The sequence below is a fragment of the Scyliorhinus torazame genome, chromosome 15 (genome assembly GCF_047496885.1).
Source record: "Scyliorhinus torazame isolate Kashiwa2021f chromosome 15, sScyTor2.1, whole genome shotgun sequence".
Taxonomy (NCBI): domain Eukaryota; kingdom Metazoa; phylum Chordata; class Chondrichthyes; order Carcharhiniformes; family Scyliorhinidae; genus Scyliorhinus; species Scyliorhinus torazame.
The window spans coordinates 175484223-175510729 of record NC_092721.1 but is presented as its reverse complement, the minus strand read 5'-3'; the positions used below and the strand labels follow the sequence as shown (position 1 = coordinate 175510729).

Sequence of the window (26507 nt, the reverse complement as noted above, 5' to 3'; positions counted from 1 at the left end):
GATTAAGTAAAGGTATACAAACCCTCAGTTCTCCATTGTTGGCCTGCCAGATCCGCATTGTTCCATCTGTACTGCAAGATACTCCGAGCCCTCCACCACTAGAAATATCCATGCTGGTTATCTAGAGAGAAAGATTGAAAAAGGTAACATTGTAATTCTGGAAAATACAAACTTTTATTTTGAAACATCAGGTTGAACAAAATCAGAACACCAGAATCGGTTATGCAACTCACAACTGCTAAAACAAAATGTAACTTTTTTCAAACATGAAATCACTAAAACTGACAAACAATTGGGGTCATGCATGGTAATATTTTTCAGAAACAGTATGACTTCAACGTTCCATTACTTTGACTTATTACTCATGAGCACAGTGTTTTGATGAGGTGCTCAGGAGGCGCCAGGTGTATCCGCACGAGGGGAAGGAAGTCAAAGGGATAACCCATTTGTATGTGGCTCCTGTGTGCCTCATAGTGGCTGACAAAAGGTTCAGCAGCAGTGGAGTATAGGTGCAGAGGCCAAAACTGTGAGAGTTTGCAACAGCAAAAAAAAAGGCACAGATCACAGTCTATCAGTAATAAAGATACAAATCTGCAGGGAAATCAGGGTTATTCGGGGCATGTGGGGGATCGGCTGGATTACTGGTCATTTAGTGCAATTATACCTTTTAAGCTAATTTTGTTTATTCATACACCACAAGTGACAACAAGAGGTGGTTGGTGATATGGCAGCATTTCTCCCCCTTCCCAACACCTGGGCGACAAGTAGGCCTTTTTGAATAGGGAGTAATTGTGAGCAGTAGGTAAAGATGGAGAGGGGGATTCCAAGGCTGGCTAAGTGGCGATTTGCAGATAGAAGCCATAAAAGCTAAATCCATTCATTTAGCTGCAAACTTGATTCAAGCAACTGCCAGCCAACAAATATCAGAAATCAGCACAAGGCCAGACTGAAATGTGGGAAGTAGTCACTTGGACAAGAAGCTGAAGCACTGGTGATGCTACGGAACTGCAATCCAGTATGAGTTGGCAGGAGGTAAGGGCAGAATACAGAGAGTTTTGGACCCAAGTGAATAAAAAAATATCTTCTTTTACTGACAAAATTTTGTTTGGTTTTGTTTTATTTGGATGAAATTCCTGCTGTAGTAATAATGTACAAAACCTGGAACATGATTCATTATTCCGACAGGTTACGTCATTGGAGCTGTTAAAGAATCAGTTGTGAAGTTGCTAATTAGTTTTTGGATTATGTTCACTTTGGGTAGTAGCATGGGAGTTTGGTTTCAGACCCCATTTTGATTTCAATCTAATTATACAGTCAAGTTCCCTTGAGACTCCAATACTTTGGCACTGGGAATTAATTAAAATCAGTAGGAAACACTGATGGATAAAATATAAAATTTCTGCTATAACACCCATAGTTGAGAGTACAGTGTCATAAGAATAGCCTTTGCGGTCTGTTGTTTGTCAGGCATGAGGCAAATGAAACGTTTTAAATAATGCATTGTTAGCCAAAATTAATCCTCTTGATGTATGCAGAAAAATTATTTACAAAAATAGAGGAAACATGAGACATGAATCTCCCAACAGGTGGTTTAACAAAATGCTGTTTGGAAGCCAGTGGCATAACAGACAACAAACACACAGCAATATATTTTGCAATTAAATGAACTATTGCCAGAACACTGCTCTTCAAAATGTTGCATCAATTAATCAAATGTTATTAGTTCCATTAAGAATCTTACGCTACATATTAGCCATCTTAGAGCTCAAGTATTGAAAAAATTCACAACCAGCACTAACACTCAATTAGTGGGAGCTGAAGCCAAAACTGAGAGTTTTCACCTTAGAGTTAATGTTTAATTTCACTGTCGCTAGGTCAGAATCCTAGAATTCCCTCCCTAACAGCACTGTGGGTGTACCTACACTTCTGGAATGCAGTGGTTAAGAAGGCAGCTCACCACCACCGTCTCAAGCGTAACTGGAGATGGGCAATAAATGCTGCCCGAGCCAGTGACACCCACACCTCGTAAATTAATTAAAACGCATTGCCATCATAGGTTAGTTACAGAAAATCCTCAATAGATGTCTCCAAATGCAAAATTTTCCAAAACAATCATAAGGGACCCAATGCAAAAGTTGATTTCAAACCTAACAACTGTAAGAAAAGTGGCAACATCCTTCAGTTTACACACCAAATTTTCATGAAATTGCTTGACTTACACTCCCAGTGTGTATTCTAGAAAAGGTCGTGTACGGCATGAGAAACTTTGAGGCTGCATTCCCATCAGGACAGGAAATCAAAATACTTTTCTGCAAAGAAAAAAAAGCCTTTAAAATTGAATGCTTCATTATTTTATGTACTGCATTTTCAGGGATGGTAACAAGGGGGAAAATAATATGGGCAGGAAGATCTCACCTTTGTAATCTCAGCCACTTCAAATCCTTCTGAAGCGGTGACCACTGGGACACCATCTTTACCAACTCCTTGACACTTTATACAACCATATAAAGTAGCTGCTCCTGAATTTAAAAGACATTAGATCATGTTGTCCTCAATAATAATCACATCATATAGTCATCATTTGAGCGAGATATCAATTACAAATAAATCACCATCTTCTAAAATCTGCATTTCAGATGGATTATTACTGAAGCCCCACTCCCTGGTGTAGAGATCAATATTTATTCCTCATCAAATTTCATTAGATACAGATTTTCGGATTATCACATTGTTGCTTGTGGGGCCTCACAATGTGCACATTGGCTGTCACTTTTCCAACAAGTATTTAGACTTCTAATGAAAACTTTTTCATTGGCGATGAAATGCATTTTGATGTCCAATGATGGTAAAAAGGTGTTAAATAGAAATTAAAATCTTTCTTTTGTAAGGATATATTGCAAAGATCAAAACCATGGCAACAATTTGCAGATAACTTCAGTTATTGTACCATCTGTTGAAATTAGGCCACTGCAGATTCAATATCAGCAATGCTGCACAGTAACAGTCAGTCACTGTGACGCTCTCCAAAAGCTAGCATTAGAATTTAGATGGTACTGTACAGTGTTTCTATTTGCTGCTTAAGCATGACATTCTAAAATGAAGACTGTGGGCGCGATTCAACAGAAACATTTCTAAAGAGTAATTTTGCCCCCCTTTGGCGGGGTGTTTCTGGAGACCGTGGCCCGCATTCCAATGGCACTCAGTACTGAAAATGAGCCCACACGAGATTCTAGACATTACTGGCTGTCTCGCTGTTTCATTGCCTGACTCGTGCCACAGTTTCTTGCCGCTAACAAGAAGGACCTGCAGATTTGATTTTATGTTATATGTACCGAAGTACAGTGAAAAGTATTTTTCTGCAGCCAAGGGTACGTACAAGTAGACAAAAAGAATAATCAACAGAGAACATTGACAAATGGTACATCGACAAACAGTGATTGGTTACAGTGCGGAACAAGGGGCCAAACAAAGCAAAGACACGAGCAAGAGAGCAGCATAGGGCGTCGTGAATAGTGTTCTTACAGGGAACAGATCAGACCGAGGGGGAGTTGTTGAGGACTCTTGTAGCTATGGGGAAGAAGTTGTTCCTATGTCTGGATGTGTGGGTCTTCAGACTTCTGTACCTTCTGCCTGATGGAAGGATCTGGAAGAAGGCAATGCCTGAGTGGGAGGGGTCTCTGACAATGCTGTCTGCCTTCCTGAGGCAGCGGGAGGTGTATACAGAATCAATGTGGGGATGGCAAGCTTGTGCGATGCGTTGGGCTGAGTTCACCACACCGAGCAGTTGCCATACCAGGCTGTGATGCAGCCGGATAGCATGCTCTCTATCGCGCATCTGTAGAAGTTTGAGAGAGTCGATGCAGACATGCAAAATTTCTTTAGCGTCTGTAGGAAATAGACACGTTCTTGGGCTTTCTTGACTTGTGCATCAACGTGAGTGGACCAGGACAGGCTGTTGGTGATGGTGACCTCCAGGAACTTAAAAGCTATTGACCATCTCCACTTCGGAGCCATTGGTGCAGACGGGAGTGTGTGTTGTGCTACGCTTCCTGAAGTTGATGATCAGTTCCTTGGTCTTTCCAGCATTTAGAGAGAGGTTGTTTTCGGTACACCATGCAAACAAGTGATTTTATCTCCCTCCTGTAGTCTGATTTGTCGTTGTTTGAGATGCGGCCCACCACAGTCGTATCGTCCGCAAACTTATAGATTGAGTTGGAGTTAAATCTTGCCACACAGTCATGTGTGTATAGGGAGTACAGTAGAGGACTGAGCACACATCCTTGCGGGGCCCCGGTGTTGAAAACTATTGTGGAGGAGGTGCTGTTGCCTATCCTGACAGATTGCGGTCTGTTGGTGAGGAAGTCAAGGATCCAACTGCACAGGAAGGGGTCAAGTCCAAGATTGAAGAGTTTGGTTATTAGTCTTGGCGGGATAATGGTGTTGAAGACGGAGCTGTAGTCGATGAACAGCAGTCTTACATAGGTGTCCTTGTTGTCGAGGTGTTCGTGTGTTGATTGTAGAGCCAGGGAGATAGTATCTGCTGTGGACCAATCCTTGCTTTGGGGATGCCGATTTGGCCAGGCTTCTCAATGCTATGGATGAGAGGCGGGGCATCCTGTTCCCCCTGAGGGGGTCGGAGGACCAGCAGCAGGGTCAGCAATGCCACGGGAGGCAGTGGCAGCAGCTGTTAGTTTGGGCAGCATGACCAGGAGGACCACCGTCCAATGTCGGAAGAATACCAATGACCTTTACCGAGCTGCAAGGTTAAGTTACCACCTCTCTCCTGGCATCAGTTCCATCTGCCACCCCTCAAATTCCCAAACGCCCCACAGATCACTGGCTGACACCTCGCACCCTCCCCACATCCGATCTTCGTGCTTGTTCCTCAGAACCCGCTGGCACATATCAGCTCAACCCCTTCATGTCCAGGTGTGCTGCCTACACATGCCACCTGCTAAAGACCCCCCGACCCATCAAGCTTGCAGCTCACAATGCCCCCTCAGGTGAAGATAGCACAGAATAAATGGGAAAGGGCCAAGACGGTGGTGGAGACCCAGAGACCCGAGTCTTCACCCCCGATGAGGAACGGGCCTTGGAGAACATGGGACTGGCAGAGAAAAGAGCAGTCACCGACAGCAATTTTGAAACCAAAGATGATAGTTAGTCAATGGGCTGACATCTTATCTCCAGAAAGCAATAGTTACTTTGATGGGTGATGTGGAATTTTTGAAAATTTAAAGTACAAGGTTTGGCAGATGCAAGTTGCATTGAGGTGCAGGAGGAAGAGAGTTCCAAGAATGTCAGCAACTTTTAATGATCACATTGCCTGAGTTAAAAGTTAACATTTTTGATAATCCAAGTGCTCCAAAGATCTTCAAAGAAGAAAACAGTCTTATTTTCTCAGAAACCTCTCGGGCTATTCAGTCTTACCTTACCCAAAAGAGGATAGTGAAGAGGAGTATAGAAACTCAGAATTTGTTCCAGGTAGACTTTACAGGGTAGATAATCCAAGTCCTTGCCTGCTGGCATTGCCTACCATAGGAATATAGAAACAGGAGTAGGCATTCAGCCCTTCAAACCTGTTCTGCCATTCAGATTGATTGTGCTGATCTGGCCCTCAATTCCATTTACTCAGTTTCATATTCTTCAATATCCTTATTCAATAAAAATCAATTGATTTGAGTCTTAGAAATCGAAATTGCTCGAGCTTTCAATCTTTCGAGGATAGAATTCTAGATTTTTATTATACTTTGCCATATAGTACTTCCTGAGTTCCCTTTTGCTTTTGACTACCACACCATAAGAAATAGCTTCGCTGTACCTCGCATCTCAAATCCTTCATCATTTTAAAAACCTCAATTAGATCACCGTTCCACCTTCTAAACTCAAGGGAATACATAATGGGCGCAGTCTTCCGGCCTCGTTACACTCGCGTTCAAGCGTAATAGTGAATAGCAGGAGAGGCCAAAAATGGGAACCACAAGAAGTGCCAAACAGTTTGCGATGCAACCAGCCTGCTCCTGTAGGCGAATTCGGAATCTCGCCGTAGCGTGGCGAGAAACCAATTATCATCAATGGTGGTCTTATAGAATGGGGGAAGAGAGAAATATCAGCCATGATTGAATGGCGGAGCAGAGTCGATGGGCCGAGTGGCCTAATTCTGTTCCTATGTCCCCGCAATGTGGCGACTAGGGGATTTTCACAGTAACTTCATTGAAGCCTACTTATGACAATAAGCGATTATTCTTATTCTTATTATGTCTTATGGTCTTACCATTTAAGCCCCATTTCCATACAATTAACAAGCACCATCTGTCATCCAACGATGCCCAGGGCAGAACGGCAGCATTGTGGATAGCACAATAGCTTCACAGCTCCAGGGTCCCAGGTTCGATTCCGGCTTGGGTCACTGTCTGTGCGGAGTCTGCACATCCTCCCCGTGTGTGCGTGGGTTTCCTCCGGGTGCTCCGGTTTCCTCCCACAGTCCAATGATGTGCAGGTTAGGTGGATTGGCCATGATAAATTGCCCTTAGTGTCCAAAATTGCCCTTAATGTTGGGTGGGGTTGCTGGGTTGTGGAGATAGGGTGGAGGTGTTGACCTTGGGCGGGGTGCTCTTTCCAGGAGCCGGTGCAGAGTCGATGGGCCGAATGGCCTCCTTCTGCACTGTAAATTCTATGATGTCCTGTCATTCACCGGCCTCCCCAGCAAGTGATCACGCTGGCATCGATTAGTACTCCTTTTGACAAACGTGAACCTGGCGGAAGAGCTTCCGTGAGGAGTCGAGGAGGGGAGTAGCAATCTTTGCTCGCAGGCAAAGAGACTGGGGTCACTGGGCTTGTCACCCCAGTGCTCACAAGGGGTGGGGGGGGTGGGGGAGCCCTCCGCAGTGGTGGGCTGCCATGGGAGGGTTTGGGGGGGGGGGGGCGGGGGAGAGGAGAGATGCTGCGGGCAACGGGGGGGGGGGGGGGGGGGGGGGGGGGGGCAATCACTCGCAGCACCACCATGCGAACCCTTGGATCCCAACCCCACCGACCGCTGAGCCCTCTGGCTGCGCAGCTGAAGGCAATCGCCAATAGGGAATTGGTAATCATGGTTAAGTGAGCACTTGACACATGCGAAGCGGGTTCCCATGGGTAGGTGGGCCAAGTAGCATGTGGGAGTCATTGCCTAGCATTCTGATCGCACCTTGATGCCTGGACACTGTGTGGGAGTCAACACCACACACACAGCAGCCAACATCCAAGCACCCAGGGTATGGGGCACAGCTCCCGGGACATGACCACGGTCGGAGCGTGGGTGGGTGCCACGGGGACGGGGGATTGCCTGGAGAGGCAGGCAAAGGATCCAGGGTCAGCCCGCATTGCGGAAGAAAGTGACAGAGGCATCATAATGTTGTTTAATGTGCTGTACAATACCCCATTTCTGATAGTGCTGCCCCCCCCCCCCAACCCCACCATCTAATCCCTCCCTCTACCCCGGTGCCCTCAGTGATGCACAACGTGCTTGGCCCTCCTAGCTCTACCACTACGTCTTGGTGTTTCCCCCGGATGCACATCTGAGGTGGAGGCAACCAGCTGCTTACCTCGTCCCGTGGCCTTCGATGCGCCTGGCGGGAGTCCTCTGGGGCCGGAGGGCCCCGGCTCACTTGTCGACGGCACATGCACAGCCCTGCTGCCCTGTCCCGTGTGCTGAGATGCGGCCACATCAGGGGGGTGGAACTCGGGTGGCTCCATGGGAAGTGCCCGGGTTAGCACTCAGCACCCTCTTCTCCCGGTCGTTGCCCATAGGGCCCTGGGGTTCCCCTTGGGATGGAGCGGCAGCTGGTTCGGTCCCCGGCTTCCCCTGCATCATCTGGCTCTGCCAGCTCTGGTGGTTTCCCATAGTCCGCACCACCATGTCGACACCCTCGCCAATGCTCCTCAACTGGGATACATCCCCCAGTGACCAGGCCATGCTCTGCAGTGCCTCAGCTATGCCCACCTGCGACTGGGACAAGCTACGCAGTGTCTCGGCCATTCCCATCGGAGAGCGGGACATGTCCTGTAGAATCCCAGCAAGGTCGGCCTGGTCACTGGGTGACATCCCCCAGTGAGGCAGATATACTGACCAGACCCTCAGTTAAGGCCATCACCGACACCATGCACCAGGCTCACCACTGCGCTCTCCACCCTAGCAGTGTTGGCCTTGGTGCCACTCATTGCCGGTCTAATTTCCTGCACCGATAGCCTCTGGGACTACTCCAATCGGCTATGGATCTGCTGGAGTTATGCTGACATCTCCATCTGAACAACCAAGTTGGTCTCTATCGTCCCCATCAGCCCTGGGTAACTCTGTTCCAGAGGCTCAACATCAGGCTGGGACTCAGTTGGGTCTCGGGATCCAGCAGGCCTCCAACTGCTGTCTCGCCTGAGGTTCTTGCCTCCACCAGATGTACATCAGCAGCAGTGTGGTGCTCACCAGATTGTACCCCAGAAGCCTGACCACTAACATGTCCCACCAAGGTGTGCGTTTCAGCTCTGGTGGAGGGTGGGGCTGACAGCTGTGCTGTGACTATAACAGTTGCATCTTCAGAGCTCTCCTCCGAGGTGTTCTCCTCGGAGTCAGGAGAGGGTGCCGCCTGGGATGGGCCAGCGCTGTCGGCTGGAGGACCTGTGGGAGAATGGACATGTGGTCAGTGGGAGGGATGGGTCAGTCAGTAAGGCAATCACTACTCACGTTTGACAGGTCCTCCGGGTGGAGCCTGGTGGTCCCTCACCTCTGTGGCGTCCGCCAGCTTCCGCATTGGTGACCGCCCTGTCCTCGGCCACACCAGTCACCTCCAGGGCATGCTCCTCGGAGGCGAGGATTCTCAGGTCCGACACACCACCACCAGTCTGGGTCCTCTCCCGACGATTATGGGAGGGCTTTTGCTGAGGGGACACGGAGAGGGCATCGTTAGCCACACGCGTGGTTCACAGTTGTGGGGGAGGGTTGGGGTGGAGGGAGGGTTGAAGGGGTGGGTGGGGGGAGAGCTGAAGGGAGGGTTGGGGTCGCTTGGGAGGGGATGCTCCCTTGGGGGAGGGGGTTGGGACATTGGTGTCTACTCACTCGCACTGCCGGTACAGGTCATTGACCATCTTCCGACACTGGAGGCCAGTCCTCCTGGTCACACTGCCCGAGCTGACTGCAGCCGCCCCCTCTTCCCAGGCAGCACTGGTTGCCTTGTGGCTCGCCCTCCAGGACCCTTGGGGATAACCGGACATCCGTCCTGGCCTCCACCGCTTCCAGGAGTCTCCCCTTGTCAGCATCTCTGAATCTTGGGGCTGGTCTCCTCGGCGCCATTATTGTGAGCTGGCTGGGGTTGGCTGAGCAAGTGCAGCTCGACGTTGTCAGCTGGGTGCCAGCGAATCAGCTGGCGAGCTAGCATTCGGGTGAGAAGCCTGTGCAGCCTCGTTAAGTGGACCAATTAACGTTGAATAGTGTTGCCGGCCTCGCTGGGCCTAGCGCCTGGAAACTCGCGGCAATTCCCGCTCGCTACAGCACTTGGAAATTTTTCTGGAAGATCGTGCCCATTGTATCAGACCAACACAGGAATGCTGTTAAGAACTGGGAAAAAACACCCTTTTAAATATTATGTTGCTTAGCACTTTGCCTTTTACAGCCAAAATAGAATACATGTCAAGAGAAAGTTGTGATCAAACTGTATGGCACTTTGGTCAGACCAGAGTTTAAACACCGCACAGAGTTCCCTAGTATTAAGGTATATGCTATGAAGAAAAGCTGGAGAAACAAAATACAGTTTCTAAAAAGGTATGAGACTATCCACAACACTTCAGCAAAACGTATATCAGTCTGGTTGAAAGGATTTATAGATTCTGCAGCAAGTAATGTTTTATTTCACAAGTTAAATCATTTGAAACAAGAAATTTGTTCTAAATTTTGCAATGTAATTACTATATTCCTCAGCCAATGCTCCCTTGTATATTCCCAATTCAATCTAAAAAATTGTCAGCATTCATATTTCATGTACTTCTTTAAATACATGAACAATGTCTGTCCTCATTCATCGTTCACTAAAATAGTCTGAGGAAGCAGTCATCCCTGCCATTTTTGCATCAGTAAAATTGACAACATAACTTCAAAGTCATATGAAATTTTAAGTCAGTACTGAAGCAAGTCGTGTGTCAAATATACTCCTACAGCATTATATTGCAACTATTACAACAATTGCAGTACAGTATTGCATCTTTTATGGTTCTACAGCCAAGTGTAGTTTGACTATTTTTCTGACACTGTTTGGTTGTGTGGGAGATGACTTTACTTTTCAACATTTATTGCACATGACTACCATAAGAAAAAGTTCCCTATTTTATATTTCATAGAATCACAGAATCCTTACAATGCAGAAGGAGGCCATTTGGCCCATCGAGTCTGTACCCACCCTCCAAAAGAGCACCCTGCATAGGACCTGTCCCCTGCCCTATCTCCGTAACCCCTCGCATTGATCATGACCAGCCTACCTAACCTGTACAATCTTTGGACACTTTGGTGCGAAGATTCGAAAAAGATCGACGCCACCTAATTATTACTTAAACATAAACGCCTTTTCAAAGGTGAGGGAGGGAATTCATTCATTCATTCATCAAGAGCAAGTAATAGAATTTATCTTTAAAAATTGAACACTTCAACTTTGAAACAAGGTAAATTACAGGATTTCTGAGGTATAATATGTATTGTCCAGAATCACTAACATTAACATGGCTGTCTTTTTACTTACTATATTGTCCCTCGAACAGCAATGGGCGAAAAGGTCAGTTAATGTGTTTCTGGTGATGTTGAAGAACATTGACCAATGCACTGAAAGAGCTTCTATTCCTCAAACATTGGGGAACTTTAATATCTACCTAAACCAGTAGTTCTCCTGTTTCCATCCGTGCTCCAGTTAGACAAGGCAAAAGGCCGCACAGACCACCTACTATTCCTACACTTCCGCTTGCAACTGCAAAAGAAACTCATCAGAATGAAGGGAAGAATGGTGCTCCATTTGATAAGACATCCATGAGGTGATGTCTGTTTCCAAGCTGGAGAGTTTTAGTCTGATGCTGGGCTCACCTTCAGCCTGTTCCTCCTCATTTTTTCAGTCCCACAAATTTTGAAAATCCAATCTTGTGGTCCTACATTATTGGAAATGGCAGCAGGTGTTTCATAGCTGTGTTGGCTAGTGCAGAATACTGGGACTGTACGAGGAGCCAAGGTTTATCAAACATTTTTCATCAAATTCTAGCTTTAGTAGCTTGCATTTCAGACCAGCCCGCAGACCTTCTAGAAGACCCTTGTGGACCACCCTTTCAGAACCACTGGTCTAAACCACAAGAACTGGTGAAACTTTTGATAACATCGTATGCAGAGCACTACACTCTGACAATGCAGCATTCCAAACTTAGAGGAAATTTTATTTTTAATTTTTGTAATAAAATGAAGGATAACAACAGTGCCTTTAAAAACAGGAACATTCTCTAATATGCTTCATTAAAATGTTATCCAACAAAAATAACATTGATAAAGACAACGATTTCAGGAAAGGCGGCCAAAAGCTAGGTTAAGAGGTATATTTTACAGATGTTCTGAAACGAGGACAGAATGTTGGAGAGGAAGAGGGATTTAGGGAGGGAAATCCAGAATCTGGGGGCTAAATAGCTGGAGTGGTCACCAGTGGGCAGATAGGTGGCAGATGAAGTTCAATGTGGAGAAGTATGAGGTAATGCACTTTGGTAGGAAGATGCATTTTAGTAGTTTTAATAAATTTGCCTAGCAACAGCAGCAAAAAAAAAAAATGGTTTTCCATTTAAGGGCAATTTAGCGTGGCCAATCCACCTACCCTGCATATCTTTGGGTTGTGGGGGTGAAACCCACACAGACATGGGGAGACCGTGCAAACACCACAGGGACATTGAATCGGGGCCGGGATCGAATCTGGGTCCTCAGCGCCGTGAGGCATCAGTGCTCACCGCTGCCATCATACCGCCCTCGCAGTAAAACAAATTTAACAAAACATAATGGGATGCGACCTGCCCAGCAACAGGTAGAAATTCTACCTGGAGACAGCAGTAGCCAGTATTCAAAATGCCGGAAGAGATGAATCTTTCCCAGTAATAAGGTTAGAAGGCAGTTTAGGGACTTCCGGTTGCGGTGAGGATGAGCTAGCCGCACGTTTCGGCGGCTCCAGCTCCGACGGACCTTCGGGCTCTTTTAAGAGCCCCAACGGGGATTTTTTCGGCCGAGCAACCCGGTGTGGGGTGTGTGGGAAGGGAGTCCCCCCCGAACGACGGAGGAAAAAACCGCCGGCGGCGGCTGCAGCCTGAAGAATCTTCGACCATAAGGTCAGAGGGAGTGGAAGACAAAATGGCGGCGGAGAAATCGAAGGCGACATGGGGGCCTGAGCAGGACGAGGTCGTGAGACGGTGCGTGGACCTGCTGAAGAAGGAGGTACTGACCCTGATGCTACAGGCAATTGAGGGGCTTAAGGAGACTTTAAAGACCCAGGCGACTGAGCTTCGCGTGGTGGAGCAGAAGGTGTCAGGTATTGAGGACGAGGTCCTGGTCCTGGCGGTTCAGACTCAGACGCACGAGGCACTTCATAAAAAGTGTGCTGAAAGGATCGAGGCCCTTGAAAACGGAGCGCGAAGGAAGAACCTTAGGATACTAGGTCTCCCTGAGGGTGTGGAAGGAGTGGACTGTGGAGCGTACGCAAGTAAGATGCTGAGCTCACTGATGGGTGCTGAGGCCCCTGCGGGCCCCATGGAGGTGGAGTGGGCAGGTCGGATCCCGGCGAGAAGACCAAAAGCGGGAGAACCACCGAGGGCGATAATCGTGCGATTCTACCGCCTTAAGGTCAGAGAAGAGGTCCTGAGATGGGCTAAAAAGGTGCGGAGTAGCAGATGGGAGAATGCGGTGGTACGGATATACCAGGATTGGAGTGCAGAGGTGGCGAGAAGGAGGGCGAGCTTCAACCGAGCCAAAGAGGTTTTGCACAAAAAGGTGAAGTTTGGGATGCTGCAGCCGGCAAGACTATGGGTCACGTATCAGGAGAGACACTATTACTTCGAGACGGCGGAGGAAGCATGGACCTTTATTAAAGAAGAGAAACTGGACCGGAACTGAGGGACTGATGCTGCAGGGAATTGTTATTGTTATGGTTTTGTTAATATTAGGGGGAAGACACTGGGGAAATGTGGGCGCCGGTGAGGGGGGAAAGACGGGACATAGTCGGAGAATGGGGAAGGGGAGGGGGAGGGGAAAGGGAGCTGCGCCATAAGAGGCGGGTCAGGTAAAGGGATGTTCCCGCGCCAGAAAGAATAAGGCGGGAAAACAGGCGCAAGGCGGATGGGAGTTCCCTCACACCGGGGGGGGGTCGAGGAGTGAGCAGGAGTAGCCGGGGTCAGTTGAAGTCAGCTGACTTACGGAAGTGATATGGGGGGAGCAATCAAGCTAGATAGGGATCTAGCGGGGGGGACGGGGGACAACTGGGTTGCTGCTGCGGAAATCCAAAAGGGAATGGCTAAAGAGTGGGTGGTCGGGGACGGTGTGCGACGCTGGGGGAGCGAGCGGGAGCGCGGAGGCGGGATATGGGACTGGCCTAGAGAAGGTAGTGGCTAGTCGACATGGGAGGGGGGCAGGTAGCCCCCTAGTGAGGCTGATCACGTGGAACGTGAGAGGCCTGAATGGACCGATAAAAAGGGCCCGAGCGCTCGCACATTTGAAAGGACTAAGGGCAGACGTGGCTATGCTCCAAGAGACGCACCTAAAGGTGGCGGACCAAGATAGGCTAAGGAAAGGATGGGTGGGACAGGTGTTCCACTCAGGACTGGACGCAAAGAACAGAGGGGTGGCCAGTTTGGTGGGGAAACGGGTAGCATTTGAAGCAAAGAACATCGTAGCAGATAGCGGAGGTAGATATGTAATGGTGAGTGGTAGGCTGGAGGGAATGGAGGTCGTGTTGTTTAATGTGTATGCCCCAAATTGGGACGATGCGGGATTCATGAGACGGATGCTGGGGCGTATACCGGACCTGGAGACAGGAAATTTGATTTTAGGAGGGGACTTCAATACGGTGCTGGACCCGGGGCTAGATAGATCCAGCTCAAGGACCGGAAGAAGGCCGGCAGCGGCCAAGGTACTTAAGGGGTTTATGGACCAAATGGGGGGAGTGGATCCATGGAGATTTCTAAGACCTAGGGCTAGGGAGTATTCCTTCTGCTCCCATGTCCATAAAGTGTACTCCCGGATAGATTTTTTTGTTTTAGGAAGGTCGTTGATCTCTAGGGTGGAAGAAGCTGAATACTCAGCCATAGCGGTTTCGGATCATGCCCCACATTGGGTGGACCTGGAAGTAGGAGAGGACAGGGAGCAGAGAACATTCTGGCGATTAGATGTGGGACTGATGGCGGATGAGGGAGTGTGTGCAAGAGTGAGGGGGTGTATTGAGAGATACCTGGAGGTCAATGACGACGGTGAGGTCCCTGTGGGAGTGATCTGGGAAGCACTAAAAGCGGTGGTCAGAGGAGAGCTGATCTCTATTGGAGCCCACAAAAGGAAAACAGAGGCCAAGAAAAGGGATAGATTACTGGGGGTAATTTTAAGGGTGGACAGGGAATTTGCAGAGACCCCGGAGGAGAAGCTGTACAGGGAGAGGAGACGACTCCAGACCGAGTTTGACCTTCTGACCACCAGAAAGGCGGAGGTACTGTGGAAGAAGGCACAGGGGAGGAGGTACGAATATGGGGAAAAGGCTAGTCGCCTGTTGGCGCACCAACTGCGAAAGAGGGCAGCAGCGAGGGAGATAGGAAGAATTAGGGATGAAAGGGGAGACACTGTGCGAAGGCCAGGAAAGACAAATGAGGTGTTTAAGACCTTTTATGAGGAACTGTATAGGTCTCAACCCCCAGGGGGAGGGGAGGGGATGCGGCGGTTCCTGGACCAATTGAGGTTCCCGAAAGTGGAGGAGCGGGAGGTGGCAGGCCTGGGGGCGCCGATTGAGGTGGATGAGGTTATTAAGGGACTGGGAAGAATGCAGGCAGGGAAGGCTCCGGGGCCGGACGGGTTCCCGGTGGAATACTACAGAAAATACGTGGACTTGTTGGCCCCGTTGATGGCGAGGACGTTCAATGAGGCCAGGGAAGGGGGGACTCTACCCCCGACGATGTCGGAGGCGACGATATCGCTAATTTTGAAGAGAGACAAAGATCCGTTGCAGTGCGGGTCCTATAGACCTATTTCACTATTGAACGTGGACGCCAAGTTGCTGGCAAAGGTACTGGCATCGAGGATAGAGGACTGTGTCCCGGGGGTGGTGCACGAAGACCAGACAGGGTTCGTAAAAGGGAGACAACTGAATGTTAACGTGCGATGACTATTAGGGGTGATAATGATGCCCCCAGTGGAGGGGGAGGCAGAGATAGTGGCGGCAATGGACGCAGAGAAGGCATTTGATAGGGTGGAGTGGGAGTATTTATGGGACGTGTTAAGGAGGTTTGGGTTTGGGAACGGGTTTATTCGCTGGGTTAGACTTCTTTATGGGGCACCAACAGCAAGCGTAGTTACAGGTCGACATAGATCGGAGTATTTCCGATTATATAGGGGAACAAGACAGGGATGCCCGCTGTCTCCATTGTTGTTTGCGTTGGCAATTGAACCTCTGGCCATGGCGTTGAGACTCCAGGAAATGGAGAGAGGTGATTAGAGGGGGAGAAGAACATCGAGTCTCATTATACGCGGATGACCTATTGCTATACGTGTCGGACCCAGCGGGGGGGATGATAGAGGTTATGCGAATTTTGAGGAGGTTCGGGGAATTCTCGGGGTATAGGCTAAACATGGGGAAGAGTGAATTATTTGTGATACATCCAGGGGACCAGAGTAGAGAGATAGAAGGCTTACCACTAAGGAAAGTGGAAAGAAACTTCCGATACCTGGGGATTCAGATCGCTAGGAGCTGGGGAACCTTGCACAGACTTAATTTGACACGGCTGGTAGAACAAATGGAGGAGGACTTCAAGAGGTGGGACATGCAGCCTCTGTCGCTGGCGGGCAGGGTGCAAGCAATTAAGATGATGGTCCTCCCGAGGTTCTTATTTGTATTTCAATGTCTCCCTATATTAATCACCAGGACCTTTTTTAATAAAATAGATAGGAGCATCACGAGCTTTGTGTGGGCAGGGAAAGTTCCGAGAGTAAGGAGGGGGTTCCTTCAGCGTAGTAGGGATAGAGGAGGACTGGCACTACCGAACTTGGGAGATTATTATTGGGCCGCCAATGTGGCAATGATACGTAGATGGATGATGGAGGGTGAGGGAGCGGCGTGGAAAAGACTGGAGAGAAAGTCCTGTAAAGAGACGAGTTTAGAGGCGCTGGTGACGGCACCGCTACCGCTCTCACCTAAAAAGTATACCACGAACCCGGTGGTGGCGGCAACACTGAACATATGGGGACAGTGGAGGCGACAGAGAGGGGTGCGGGGAGCCCTGGTGGGGTCCCCTATCAGGAACAACCATAGGTTCGCCCCAGGAAGAATGGATGGAGGATTTCAGAGCTGGTACCAGTTGGGAATTAGGAAGGTGGGAGATTTATTCATAGATGGGACTTTTGCGAGCTTGGGAGCATTGGAGGAAAAGTATAAGTTACCCCGGGGAAATTTCTTGAGATATATGCAGGTGAGGGCGTTTACTAGACAACAGGTGAGGGAATTTCCGTTGCTCCCAACACAGGGGATACAGGACAGGGTGCTTTCAGGGGTGTGGGTCGGAGAGGGCAAGGTGTCAGAGATTTACAGAGAGATGAGGGAAGAGGGGGAGGAGTCGGTGGGAGAACTAAAGAGAAAGTGGGAAGAATTAGGGGAGGAGATAGAAGAGGGTATGTGGGCTGATGCCCTAAGCAGGGTAAACTCCTCTTCCTCATGCGCCAGGCTTAGCCTGATTCAATTTAAGGTGCTACATAGAGCACACATAACGGGGGCAAGATTGAGCAGGTTCTTTGGAGTGGAGAACAGATGTGGGAGGTGTGGCGGGAGCCCGGCAAACCACGCACATATATTTTGGGCGTGCCCGGCACTGGAAGGATATTGGAAGGGAGTGACGGGAGTGATCTCGCAGGTGGTGAATGCCCGGGTCAAACCAAGCTGGGGGTTAGCTCTATTTGGAGTTGCGGAAGAGCCGGGAGTGCAGGAGGCGAAAGAGGCCGATGTGGCCTTTGCGTCCCTAGTAGCCCGGCGCAGGATCCTACTTATGTGGAAGGAGGCGAAACCCCCCGGACTGGAGGCCTGGGTAAACGACATGGCGGGGTTTATTAAACTGGAGCAGATAAAGTTTGCCCTGAGAGGATCGGCTCAAGGGTTCACCAGGTGGTGGCAGCCATTTCTCGACTACCTAAGGGAACGTTAGAGGGAAGACAGATGACCAGCAGCAGCAATCCAGGGGGAAGGGGGGGGGGTTTAGTTTAGTATAGGTCAATAGATAATGGGGTTTTGTTACTTGTGTATTGTTAAAAATTTCTATTTTGTTATCGTTCCGTTTGTTTTGTAAGAGGGTAAAATGTTGTTTCGAAAAAAAATGTCAATAAAATATATTTTTTTAAAAAGAAGGCAGTTTAGGAATAAATCGGATGCAAATAGAATCCTAGAATTCCTACAATGCAGAAGGCCATTCGGCCCTTCAAGTCTGCACCGACTATTTGAAAGAAAACCTTACCTAGGCCCACATCCTGCAACCCCACCTAACCTGCACATCTTTGGACTATAGGGGGAAACCGGAGAACCTGGAGAGAACCCATGCAGACACAGGGCGAATGTGTAAACTCCACACAGACAGTCATCCAAGGCCAGAATTGAACCAGGTCCCTGGCGCTGTGAGGCAGCAGTGCTAACCACTGTGCCACTGAAGCACCCATATGAGATTGTAAGTAGAAACAGTTTACCTCAACGATTGGGAAAATCAATGAGGTATGCAGGTGATGATGTGTATAGTCAAGGAACTTGATAGGGACAGACAGCCAAATACACAGAAGGCAAAATCAAGTGGAACAAAGGTATAATTGGCCAGACATCAGAAGCAAGGGGGCCAGTTAACACCTAGCATGCAGAAGCAGACAAGCCAGTTTCCAGCCAACAGCCTCAAACTCTTAGAACCAGGGCAGTGCAGAAAACCTTCGTAAAGGCAGTTTGAATATCTTCTCTTTGAATAACATTGTACCATGTTTTCATGGGCTTATCCTGTTTCTCTCTTGTTCTCGGTTGGGCTTGTAGAGGAATCAAGTTATTTCTAACGATTGGATCCAGCTCATTAAACTGTTCTCCTGTCCCTCTCTGTATTCATGTATGCTGAGCCTTTTTTTGTTTGTTGTGTTACAACATGCAAATGAGAATTTTAAATTTGAGGCATGGGTGTCCATGAGCCACTGTGGTTCAAGGATGGAGGGGGTGGGAGATACAGGAGTAATGGGTGAAGAGAACGTAGGTAAGAAAATATTTTGGTCATGCAAAAGCTTGCTATGGTTGGAGGGATAGGATGTCAAGAAAGTTGTGTAGAAGCAAAAATGTACAGAACTTGGAGAATGGGCAGCAAATTCTGTCAGCAGTTCATCTTAAGGTTGAATAGTTTGCTTCAATCTGAGTGACTGGTGTGCAGGTGGAATTGGTGATACGGCTATGATGTTTGTGACGAGTGTTGAAGACAATGGCTTCCATTTCACTGGAGGAAATTGCAGCTCACCACTGTTAATTGGGTAAGCATTCTGACAACACAAGCAGTAGAGGAGTCAAAAAATATTGTGGAGATGCAGAGCTTAGTATTAACAGCGTTCATATGGAATTGATCCTTTATCTGTAGGCAATGCCATGTAGACGAGGAAAAGGAGGTGACTACGGTCACTAAGATCTTTGGGGGCTTCAAGAAGTGATAGAATAAGGAAAAGAAGCCACCTTTGGAGATGCTCTGGCTTTGCGTGGATAAATAAACTCGAACAAAGCAAAGTCTATCTCACTGAGCTGGGAAAAGCTCAAGAGCTGTTGGAAATTTATGCTGCAATTCACTGTGTCAGATTATAGGCAGGCTGACCACAGTCAAGAGGATTCCATTTGTGATGTTGATTCAGACCATTTCAGTACTGGGCCAGGAATGGAAATCTGACTGGAAAGAATCAAGCATGGAACTCCCAAAAAAAGTTGGGCATGAATTTGGGAGGAAACTACATGTTAAAAGGCTTCAGAGTAAAAGGTGCTTGATGATAAAGCAGCTGTTCATAAGGACAAATGAATCAAGGGTGATTTTATTTTAAAACGAGGAGGGTGAAGAGGGCCAGGAAAAGTGGGCAACAATTTAGTAGAACTTGATGCATACAAAGCTGTGGTAATACCTATGCTTCAATATGGCTGTGAGACATGGGCTGCCTACAAGACATATAAGCCAGGATTTTTAGGGTGATGGGGATTTCCCTTCCTGCCATCCAAAGAGGCCATCTCCACTCGCATTGCCTGCCCCACAGCCATTCCATGTTCTGACACGTGTTAATTACCTGAAGCCAGGACTTCTGCCCCTCACTTGGGAGCCCATAAAGTAATTGGCCAGGTTCAACAGGAGATGCATTCAGAACGTCAAATAAAAGGACAAAGTGCCCAATACCGAGGTAAATATCTGGGATTGAAGCACTCATTATCAGATCTTGGTTCAGATGTTGTGGACATGTAGTACATATGACTGATGATAGGTGGTCATGTACAATTTAAACTTGGACACCACTTGTAAAGTAGCCAGAGATTAAGTTTTAAGGACTCCTTGAAGGCAAACCTCAGGAAATGGAGCATGTTCACTACAGACTCGGAGAAACGTGCAGCCAGAAGAACTACCTGGAGAACAATCTTAAGCAATGGCATTATTTCCAGACAGCTAAAGACAAAAGGCAAACTAGAGTAATTGGTCAGACCCCCCCAAAAAAACCGACAATTGATCCAAGCTGTGGATTACTGTGGAAATTCATGCAGGTCAACAATCAGGCTCCACATCCCTGTCAGAATGCACAACAGATTACACTACACACACAAGAAACAGCCACCTTTAGTAACAAAGGAAAACCAATGGTGACGATTGGTGAAGCACGGGATAGATCGCATCAACAAGATATGGGTTAGTAAATATCTATAAGTTAGTCTTAGTACCAAGCTATTCTTTTCTCTTGTAGATGCAGTTCAAATGAATGTGAGTTTCAAACATTTTCAGTTCTATTAATAGCAGCCAATTTTTAAAAAATGTAATTTATAGCATGTGAAAGCAAAGCGAGGATTTATTGCCAATTCTTAATTGCACTTGAGATGGTAGTGTTGAGCTGCCTCTGCAAACTGTTGCAGTACATGTGATGAAGGTACACAGTTATGCTATGTATGGAGTACCAGGAGTTTGTCTCATTGGCGATGGCGGAACTGCAATATATTTCCAATTAAGATGTTGTTTGCTTGGAAGGGAAGTTGCAGGTGGCGCTGATCCAATTGCCTGCTAAGCTGTCTTTTTACGCAGTAGAGGTCACAGTTTTGAAAGGTGCTATTGAAGAAGCCTTTTCAAGTTGCTGCAGTGCATCTTGTAGATGGCATACATTTTTTAAAAATTTAGAGTACCCAATTCATTTTTTCCAATTAAGGGGCAATATAGCGTGGCCAATCCACCTACCCTGCACATCTTTGGGTTGTGGAGATGAAACCCACCCAAACACGGTGAGAATGTGCAAACTCCACACGGACAGTGACCCAGAGCCGGGATCGAACCTCAGCGCCATGAGGCAGCAGTGCTATCCACTGCACCACCGTGCTGCCCGTAGATGGCATACATTGCAGCCAACGGTGGTGGAGCAAGTGAACGTTTATGGTGGTGACAATCAAGCAAAATGTTTTGTCCTGGGTGGCGTCAAGCCTCATGCATTGTTGAGCTGTGCCCATCCAGCTAAGTAGAGAAATGTATTCAGAAGAACATAGGAAATAGAAGGGATAGGCCATTCCCGGCTTGAGTCACTGTTTGTGCGGAGTCTGAACGTTCTCCCCATGTCTGCTCCGGTTTCCTCCCACAGTCCAAAGATGTGCAGATTAGGTGGATTGGCCATGATAAATTGCCCTTAGCATCCAAAAAGGTTAGCTGGGGTTACTGGGTTACAGGGATAGGTTGGAGGCGTGAACTTAAGAAGGGTGCTCTTTCCAAGAGCCGGTGAGGACTCAATGGGCCGAATGGCCTCCGTATGCACTGTAAATTCTATAATTCTATGATCCCTCCTGTATCTACCTATCAAACCCGTAAGATTTTATATGTTTGAATGAGATCACCTCTCATTCTTCTAAATGCATATGGCATTCCTCTGTCTACTATTTAATGGAGGTTTTAGCCCAATTAAAATAAACATATTAGTGCATGTTAACAGCAGACCGCATCTGACAAATGCATTAAGTATTCAGCTGACAGTAATTTGTAGCACACACTGGTCTAATTCTTATTCATTAACAATTACAAAAGCCCATAAAAGTATAGTTTGCAGGGACAAGGCACTGGGAACTGAATTCTGTCCTCTTGGGCAGACCTGACAATGTATTCTAATTGGATAGGTTGATACAGCAATATTGCACCCCAGCAGAAAGATTTCTTTTGCGAAATGCTAACATATGGCGCATAATGTTGTTTGGCATCAGTGGTGGGTCTCGGTTTGGTCGACAAGGGAATGCGCGGTAACGCAGTGGTTAGCACTGGAACTACGGCGCTGAGGGCCCCGGTTCAAATCTCGGCCCTGGGTCACTGTCCGTGTGGAGTTTACACATTCCCCCCGTGTCTGCATGGGTTTCACCCCCCACAACCCAAAGATGTGCTGGTTAGGTGGATTGGCCACACTAAATTGCCCCTTAAGTGGAAAAAAATAATTGGGTACTCTAAATTCAAAAAATAAATAAATGCAAGACAAGGGAATGCACTCTGCTAGTGAACACAGTTCAGGGTGAAATCAAAATTTGACCAACTGGCAAGGAGGAGACCGGCCTGGGAATGGGTGCGTGTCAACAAGACGAATACAGAAGCCAACCTGGGAACTGCACAGACTTGCAAACCAAATCCAGGGCCTGAACAAAAGTGACAGAAGTTCCTGCGAGTGGAATGGATGCGGTCATCAAAAAATTAAGTTGGCTAACTTCCAAAATGATTGAAGTGGTCATGATTCAACCTTCCTCCACCTATTTGCTCCACCACAGGCAAACACAAGCGATTTTCTGGAAGAACGCTGCGGTGTGGCGGAGGACGGGCATTACAGTTCACTTTAGTGCCCCTGTCTATGGATCCCACTCCAGATTGCTGGCTAACAATTTCTGCTAGGAAGAATTTGTGAGTGGATGTCCGATTGTGTGGTGCCGAGCCGGTTTCTCCCCATCCTCAATCAAATCTGAAGGGATGGAACAGTAGTTGGGAAATACTTTCCAGTGCCCACCATCTAGAACAAGCAAGCACAGATATAAAATTAAACGCAAGAGATTTATGACATAGCGCAGGGGAAACAGTTTTGTTTAAACACTGGATAGTTGTGACGCTCTGAAACACACCATCAGTGTTTGCATTTGAAGTAGCTTTTAGGAGTAGGTAGGATAGATGCTTATGGGCAGAAGGGAATAAATATTATCACAGAACAGGGCAGGCATAAAGGGGTTAGGATTACTGCTCATATGGAGGGTGAACACAAGAGGGCTGGACCGGGTGTATTGTAATTTCCATGTAACTATATGGCCAGAGGCTTTCATACTTGAGCACTGAGTCAAAGGCTTCAGGACAGGGAAAAGGGAGCGAGAAAGGTAAAGGTAAAATCACATGGGATTCAGGATATGCAAGCTAAATGGATAAAGAACTGGCTTAGCAACAGGAGACAGAGTGTAGCCGTGGAAGGGAGTTTTTCAGAATAGAGATCTGTAACTAGTGGTGTTCCACAGGGATCAGTACTCGGACCACTGTTTGTAATTGATCTGGAGGAAAATGTAGATGATTAGCAAGTGTGCAGATGACACTAAGATAGGTGGAGTTGCAGATAGTGAAGGGGACTGTCAGACAATACAGCAGAATATAGATATAGATTGGAGAGTTGGGCAGAGAAATGCAGATGGGAGTTCAATCCAGACAAATGCAAGGTGATGCATTTTTGGAAGATTGAATTTAGGTATGAATTATACAGTAAATGACAGAACCCTTAGGAGCAGTGACATACAGAGGGATCTGGACATTCAGGTCCATAGTTCTATGAAAGTGACAATGCAGGTGGATAAGATGGTCAATAAGGCATATGGCATGCTTGCTTTTGTCGGCAAGAGCATTGAGTACAGAAGTTGGCAGGTCATGTTTCAGTGTTATAAAACTTTAGTTAGGCCTCATTTGGAATATGGCATGCAGATCTTGTCACCACATTACCAGAAGGACATGAATGCTTTGGAGAGGGTGCAAAGAAGGTTTACCAGGGTGTTGCGTGATCTGCAGGGTGTTAGCTATGAGGAGAGATTGAATAAACTCAAATTGTTTTCATTGGAAAGACAGAGGCTGAGGGGAGACCTGATTGAGGTCTACAACATTACACGAGGTATAGACAAGGCGAATAGTCAGAAGCTTTTTCCCAGGGTGGATCGCTCGCCCAGGAGGCCCATTGACGCTGGCGTGAAACACTCGAGTGTTTACGCCGGCGTCAGCACTCAGCCGCGATTTTAGAGAATCCCAGCCCTGGACGGGCGCTTGCCTGATGTGCCGAAGGGACTGTTCCTGTGCTGTAATGTTCTTTGAGGGACAGAAATATCCACATGTTGTTCTCTCTATTCCCCTGCAGGCGAACGCATGTTGTTATTTAAAGTTGGGGGAGGGTGGATGGGGAGGTGGAGGGAATCACACAGCAATCACCCCATGGACGGTCACAGCACCGGGCCTGTGGACATCATTTATTATTGTTGTGATTGTTGTATTTAAATTCTGCCTCGGGCCCTTACCAGGTATTTTGCAGGAAACCCACGCTTCCCTCTCATTCTCCCTGTGGGATAAAAGCGAGACGTCATTAACAGCCGCACTAAGGGGCAGGAGCCGCAAGTGAACATTTGTTATAAACTCTCCAGCATCCGGAGAGCGAATTACCGCAAGGCTCGAGCCCAGTCGCTCTGGATGAAGATCCTGCCTCCTGCCATGGCGACGCCACACTGCCGCAAACCGAACGGCCACGGCGACTGTCGCAAAGAGTCCCTCCCGGCTCTTCCATCCACCTCCCCCTGGAGGGATTCTGCCTCGCTCCCCAGGTACAGCCACAGGTGTTGGCAGCGCTGCCTGGCCTTGAGGTGCTGCCTTAATCACTCCCAAATCTCTTCACAAGTGTTTGCATAACATTGAAAACGAACTGTCCGAGCTGGCAAAGTAACTTTCTTTTCAGATTTTTCAGCAATTTTTCAAGATCATTTGGCAATACCAAATCTGACACTCATTCCTTTCAAAAATGTCTTCCAAACTCTTCCCCTCCTGACTGATGGCACAGATTAAAAACAAATTACTGCGGATGCTGGAATCTGACACAAAAACAGAAAACACTGGACAATCACAGCAGGTCTGACAGCATCGATAGAAAGAGAAGGGAGCTAACATTTCGAGGCTGGATGACTGTCAAAGCTGATTCATTTCTGCCCTGTCCCTGCGCTAATTCCAACTCATCCAGATCTCCTCAACCTGAACCCTATATTGCACTTAAGTTCTCTTTTCTGTTTTTATATGAATTTAGAGTACCCAATTTTTTTTACAAAATAAGGGCCAATTTAGCGTGGCCAATCCACCTAACCTGCACATCTTTGGGTTGTGAGGGTGAAACCCACGCAGACACGGTGAGAATGTGCAAACTCCACACGGACTCTGATGAACCAGAGAATGGTTGTCATCTATTTTGTTTTGCTGAGAAAAGCACAATGTGTGTACAAGTTCTTTCTGTCTACAGAGTGAAGTATCTTAATGTGTGTCTCTTCTAGCATGTGTAAGTGAGCCACACTGAGCCCAACTAATAATCGTAAATTTGTTATCAGCGTAATTGTTAGCACACTCTGGGGTATTTAATAAGTGCTGTCCAATCACAGAATCGCATCTAATGTTGGATACTATGGATGGAATTCTCAAATTTTATATCTAAATATGGTGGTGGGCTGTACGAGCGGCACTGTTCCCGTTGGCTAGAATGGCGTGAAGCTCCGCCTGATTTCACGCTTAGAGTCTCATTAATTATGCACAAACGAATATCCATCCGAAATACCTGATGGGTTGGGAGTTGATTCGTCCTCCTGCATTAGCTGGTGGATCCGAAGGTCGAAGTGCCATATTTAAACACCGCCGCAACACATTCATATCACTCTCCAGCCCACCGGTCTTCACAAGGCCACGCAAAATGTCCAGAACTCAGAGGCTAAGGCCAGCAACCTCAAGAAGAGGTCAGCACCTCAATTCAACCACATGACCTCAAAGCCTTGATTCAAGGAGTGCGGGCACAGAGGTATGTCCTCTACCCCAGGGATGAGGCTCCGGAAAGCACACCAACCTCATTTATCTGGCCTCGGAGGCTGTTACCCAGGAGGTCAGCGTAGCTGGCAACCGTGCCAGAAGACCCATGCAATACAGGAAGCCGATGAATGATCTCAACTGCTCCGCCAGAGTAAGTCCTCTCACAACCCCCTTCACTATCAAACTCTCACCATGGCATCATGTACTCAAACAGCGATTCTCGACACAAATCTCACACATCCATTAGTGGAAGACACATAGCTACATTCATTCACTCACGGGCACTTTCACATCACCACCATCCTATCGACCCTAATAGCTCACACTCCATCTTCTTGCCCTTCTGGGTACGGCTGACCACACGCAGGGGACATCCATTGAACCCAACCTCTCCTCCATCCCTCTAATCGAATTCCTTTCTTTTGGCTTCACATAGGGCAAGCTGGCACCCAACAAACGAGAGAGAGCCCAGACCAGGGTAGGGAGGGCAGAGATCATCACCCTGGTGGAATGTGAGGAGGCGGCAGCTGAGCTTGCCGGGGAGACAGGGATCGCTCCTGTCAGGGAAGGGGAGATATGGTCTCTCCAAACCCTAGTGCAGGTGACAGCTCCATCATTTCATCAAATTTCTGACAATCAAAATGTGTCAAATGTACTCTGATATAGCTTCAGCTCATCCACTGAAACTGTCAGAACACAGCCAGTAAGGCAGCTGAGCAGCTCTCCGAGCCCCTAGAGCACATTTCAGAGAATTTTTATCATAGAATTTATAGTGCAGAAGGAGGCTATTTGGCCCTTCGAGTCTGCGCCAGCTCTTGGAAAGAGCACCCCACCCAGGTCCACACCTCCACCCTACCCCCGTAACCCAGTAACCCCATCAAACACTAAGGGCAATTTTGGACACTAAGGGCAATTTAGCATGGCCAATCCACCTAACCTGCACATCTTTGGACTGTGGGAGGAAACCG

The 26507-nt window shown here is 47.7% G+C and overlaps 1 protein-coding gene across 2 annotated transcripts in view; it reads right to left on the bottom strand.

Moving 5' to 3' along the window:
- Positions 1–24240, bottom strand: part of LOC140392004 (proteasomal ATPase-associated factor 1-like) — a 61812-nt gene extending 37572 nt beyond the window's left edge. Inside the window, exons 1-5 of one of the 2 annotated variants that reach the window (XM_072477137.1) lie at positions 24145–24240; positions 24003–24043; positions 2416–2519; positions 2220–2309; positions 23–121 (exon numbers count right to left, since the gene is read on the bottom strand). In XM_072477137.1, coding sequence (XP_072333238.1) covers positions 23–121; positions 2220–2309; positions 2416–2519; positions 24003–24043; positions 24145–24194 — 384 coding nt within the window. In that variant the 5' untranslated portion in view covers positions 24195–24240. The remainder of the gene's footprint in view (positions 1–22; positions 122–2219; positions 2310–2415; positions 2520–24002; positions 24044–24144) is intronic. The other variant, XM_072477138.1, reaches the window with a different exon arrangement.
- Between the last annotated feature and the right edge of the window lie 2267 nt (positions 24241–26507).